The following is a 5,277-nucleotide window of genomic DNA, read 5'->3' as shown; positions in this document are numbered from 1 at the left end:
AAAAAAAAAATTGTACTAATTTCAGTTTTTATTGTTACTAGTTCAATGGCTGACACTTTTTTTTTTTTTTTTTTGCTTTTGCTTTGCATTTAACAGTCTTTTGGAGCTGAACCCTGTCTTAAATCAACCTGTTTCCATCCTGACTCAAGCTGCTTTCCCAATGTCTATATGCATATCCCTCCTTTTAAATTTATTTCCTCAAAAAGCATTCTTTGTTTTTTACAATAACCCTAGGATAGCTATGAATCCTTTTCTCACACCATTCTAGATACCATCTTATGATGTTTTCATTCAGGGACTGCTATAAGACATGAAACTTGTTTTAACACACCAGAAATCAGATACCCAAATGAGCAGTGTTTTCCCTCAAAATAGTTATTTTGGAGGCTATTTACTTAATCTAATGGTGTTATGAATGATCAAAGCATTTATTGAATTATTTAAAACTTGCCAGTTCCATATCTTTGACCCTGTCTGGGCAGGCCAATCCTATTACTTTGTAGTATTTGATCAAGGAGCACTGTCCAGTAAATCACTGTTCTAATAATCAGGTACAACTTGCAGTTACCAAAAATTAGGTTTACCTATAAAGGATGAAAAATTTCTATTACTTGGATATTTTTAAAACAGCCTCTGAAAGTAACTATAAAAGTTTAAGGTAAGTGTTGAGAAAAAGCATTATAGTTTGAATGGCAACCTTTGTTTTTTTCTATATGCAATAAAATTCTGTTTTTCAAGAAACAGTTCATGTTCTGGAAAGTGAAACCGAATTCACTATTACTGAAAAAAGAGAGGCAGAGGGAAATTCCTTATCTTGGAGGCCACAATAAACAAAAATAATACCTTCGCTTTTCCAACTTGGGACTTCCCCAGGAACAGCCAGCTGGTTTTGCTGAGTCAACTGTAATGTTATCCAATCAGAGTTAGGGAGGGAACATGCGTTTGCAGATAAATACTGCACAGTAGCCTCACGTTTTCTGAGACATTCCTCAACTGCTTAGACGTATTCTGAGCCTACAGCAGAGGAACCTCCAGTCTCAGCACCATGAATCAAACTGCCATTCTGATTTTCTGCCTTATCTGTCTGACTTTAAGTGGCACTCAAGGTAAGGAACATCCAAGGATATTTAATTTGTAAAATGAGAAATAGGAGTGGGTATAAATTCTAAAAATATAGAAATAATGTATCTGTCAACATTTCACTGCATGCTTATAAATAAGCGGGATATAGAGATTTCCTCAGATCATAGAACTTCTATGAATTAAAGAGAACAAAAAGAATAAGAGAAAGAGAGGAAAAAAGGGAATGAGGACAGAAGAGATGGGGAAGAGGGAGGAGAAAGAGAAAATGTGAGGGAATGCAGAGAGGATGAGATATAGATATTTCCTTACCTAAACTTAATGAACCACATGAACAAACTCAGTATGTTCCAAGAAGAACCCACTCTGAAGGGTTTGACTTTATAATCAACAAGCTGCTTTATAATCAACAATTATAATCAACTTTATAATCAACAATTCCTTCTAGATAATCAACTATTTAATCAATTATAGTTGTGTTGTGATGTGATCCATTCCTTCTCAGATTAAGTGGCTATTTGATGATATGGGGATATACATTCTGCTAAATACCACCAGTCTACATTAAATGCCTAAAATGAACATTGTGCTAACCTTCCCTGCTGTTCCTTTCTCTTTTCCTACAGGAATGCCTCACTCTAGAACTGTACGCTGTAACTGCATCAGCATTAGTAAACATGTTAATCCAAGGTTCATAGAAACACTTGAGATTATTCCTGCAAGTCAATCTTGTTCACGTGTTGAGATCATGTGAGTGAAATCCCATTTGATTATCACCTCCCTGGTTGTAATTATATACTGTATTAAATATGTAATAACAAAAGATCAGTAAAGGGTTTGTGATGATTCTAAAACTAATGTACTGCAAACAAAAACACGCAAGAGTGAAACTTACATGTCTGACTTCAGAGCTGTGTATGCCATCTATTTTATTGACCCAACATTGTCTTAAATATTTTCATCCCTATGTATTTCTGCAGTGCTACAATGAAAAATGGTGAGAAGAGATGCCTGAATCTGGAATCTAAGGCCATCAAGAATTTACTGACAGCAGTTAACAAGCTAAGGTAGGTTTGCTGTTGCTTGCAGAAGAATTGCTCTTGAGGAAATGGCAATCTTGGGAGTCAGAAATGCTTGCATTGCAGTTTGCTGTGCAATCACTGGTTTAAAAGTATGTTACCACCATGCCCTCCCTCTCCTACCTCCATTCAATTATATGCTGAGGGACCATCTTGTGTGATAAGTATCTAAAGTTACCCTGATTACCTGTTAACCTTGAAGTACAGCTATAACTAAGCAAAACTGCTACATTTTCCCCCAAGTCTTTCACGGCTTGAAAAAAAGCAACCCCTGTAATCCATAGTGAATGTGCAGCAGCAGGAAAGCTCATCACATCCTTTACCTGAGGATCTTTGGGTTATCTATGAACTCAGTATGTTCCAAGAAGAACCCACTCTGAAGCCAGAGTCTGAATATCACACTTTCATATTCCTCTTTCTCTTCTTACAGGTCCAAAAGATCTCTTTGAAACCAGAGGGAAGCAAAATCAATGCAGTGCTGCCAAGGATGGACCACACAGAGGCTGCCTCTCCCATCACTTCCCTACATGGAGTATATGTCAAGCCTTAATTATTCTTAGTTTGCAGTTCTACTAAAAGGTGACTGATCATGGTCACCAAATCAGCTGCTATTACGCCTGTAGGAAGGTCAATGGTTCATCATCCTAAGCTGCTCAGTAATAACTCTACCCTGGCACTATAATGTAAGCTATACTGAGGTGCTATGTTCTTAGCAGATGTGCCAAGTCCTAACCCTGCTTCTGGTATTTCCCTTACCTTTACTATCTTCCAGGGGTACTAAGTAGTCTTTCTGCTTTGAGGTTTATCAGAAGTCTCAGAATCTCAAATAACAAAAAGGTATGCAATCAAAGTGATAATACAATCTGCTTTTTAAAGAATGCTCTTTACTTCATGGACTTCTGCCACCCTCCCAAGGGGCCCATATTTGTTCAGTGGCTGCCTACATACAATTCCAAATACAGGAAGATAGAAATGTCTGAAAATGTATGTGTAAATATTCTTATGTAATGAAAGACTCTACAAAGTAGAAGTCTTAGATGTACATATTTTCTATATTGTTTTCAGTGTATATGGAATAACTTGTGTAATTAAGTACTATGTATCAATAAGGAACAAAATATTTAAAAAATACAGAGAGATATATGCTCTGCATGTTATGTAAAATAAATGTGCTGGTTTTCAAAATAAACATGTTGTACTCCCATGGACATATTGAGAAAGATTACCTAAACGTTGAAAGACCAAAAGGTTAATAAAGTAATTATAACTAAGGTGAAGTGTCTTGTGGATCATTTGGTTGGGATATTTATTTTGTAAGAAATTTAGATTGGAGAATCCATGGCCTGGAGAAGGTGGGCTGGGTAGAAGACAAATGAGTTAGAGAATTACCACTCTATCTCCTTGCAACTGTAATCTCCTGAAAGCCCATCATATAAGATCCTACACAACTAGTGCAGCATAGTAGAGCTTGTCCTAATCTCCAAACGCCTATAGCCAAATTTCTTTTTTTTTTCTTTTTTATTTTTTAGACACAGAGTCTTCCTCTGTCACCCAAGCGGGTGTGCAGTGGTGCAATCATAGCTCACTGCAGCCTCGAACTCCGGGGCTCAAGTAATCCTCTGACCTCAGCCTCCAGAGAAGCTGAGATTACAGGTCCAAGCCACCACATCCAGCCCTATAGCCAAATTTCTCTAAGACATCTCCACTTGAATATCTTGTAGGAACTTCAAACTCCAAAATAAACTAATTCACCTCTCCCCTAGATCTGTTTCTCCTCCTCTATTCGATGTCCTCGTTTAACTACACCACCATCCAATCGGTTCCCCCAAACCCGAAACCGGAGAGTAATTCTATACTATTTCTTCCTCCCCTCCTACATCCAATTACTTACTAAGAAGATCTTCACAATACATTTAGTTGGCAAATTATTAGCATCTGGAATATATAAAGAACTCCCATACATCAAAAAAGAAAAGGCAAGTCTGGTTGCAGTGTGTCACGCCTGTAATCCTAGCACTTTGGGAGGCCAAGACAGGAGGATTTCTTGAACTCATGAGTTTGAGACCAGCCTAGCAACACAGCGAGACCCTGTCTCTACCAATTTTTTTTTTTAAGCCACTCAGGAGGCTGAGGCAGGAAGATCACTTGAGCCCAGGGGTCTGAGCTTACAGTGAGCTATGACTGCACCACTGCTCTCGGGCTTGGGCAACAGAGTGAGACCCCATCTCTAAAAGAAAAAAGGAAACAGAAGTAAGAACTTCACAGAAGTAAGAAGTATAAGCCCCTAACATACAAAGACGTTCAACTTCATTTGTAATCAAGGAAATGTACATTCAAATCAACATGAAATAACATTTCACATCACTAAACTGGCAAAACTTTTATAGTAAGATAACATCAACCATTACCAAGGATGCAAGGTAACGAGGAATGCTCTTCTACTGCTGATGAAAGAAGAAATGGCTGTGACTACTACTCTGGAAAACAGTTTGGTGTTATCTTATAAAGCTAAACACTGGCATACCCCATGTTCCAGCAATTCTACTACTATGTATATGCTACAGATAATCTTGTGTAGGACATGTATTAGAATGTGATAGCAGCATTGCTTTATTTATCAGATTGAATCTTATTTAATGAGCTTCAATGTACAGTACACTGATCTTCTTCCCAGAAAGAAGCAATAAAATGTTTTAGTATAATTTTAACATAGTTCATTCAATAGCTAGTACATAGTTTAATTTTTAATAATGACTGTATTTACAAAGTAACTCACATAATTCACAAAATCTAACCATTAGCTCTCCCTATCCAATACAAGCCATCACCAGAATAGCAACAGAATAGTGGTGCTTTTATTTTGTACAATTATTCTATTTTTCTTTTTCACTCCTTTCCTGAGTATTGCAAAATCACATTTAGTTCTAATCTTTTTGATATTTTTCATCTTTTGGTGGGGTCATTTTTTCCCAAAGAACTTTATTATGTTCACATTCCCATGACTTCACTGGATTACTTCCTTTCTGGCACATGTCTTTTTATTTTTTTCTTGAGATGAGGTCTCACTCTGTCACCCAGGCTAGAGTGCAAATGGTGTGATCTCAGCTCACTGCAACCT

At 37.2% G+C, this 5,277-nt stretch overlaps 1 protein-coding gene across 1 annotated transcript; it reads left to right on the top strand.

Annotated features, from left to right (window-relative positions):
• Positions 1-946: 946 nt before the first annotated feature.
• On the top strand, positions 947-3,436 carry CXCL10 (C-X-C motif chemokine ligand 10). Its single transcript, XM_032261053.1, has 4 exons — positions 947-1,106; positions 1,707-1,830; positions 2,061-2,147; positions 2,590-3,436. The coding sequence occupies exons 1-4, from the start codon at positions 1,046-1,048 to the stop codon at positions 2,606-2,608; spliced, it is 291 nt and encodes a 96-aa protein (XP_032116944.1). The 5' UTR covers positions 947-1,045; the 3' UTR covers positions 2,609-3,436.
• Positions 3,437-5,277: the final 1,841 nt, after the last annotated feature.

Source organism: Sapajus apella, unplaced genomic scaffold, assembly GCF_009761245.1.
Source record: "Sapajus apella isolate SASKATOON/1434 unplaced genomic scaffold, GSC_monkey_1.0 scaffold121, whole genome shotgun sequence".
Lineage (NCBI taxonomy): Eukaryota > Metazoa > Chordata > Mammalia > Primates > Cebidae > Sapajus > Sapajus apella.
This window is presented reverse-complemented; position numbering and strand designations above follow the sequence as displayed.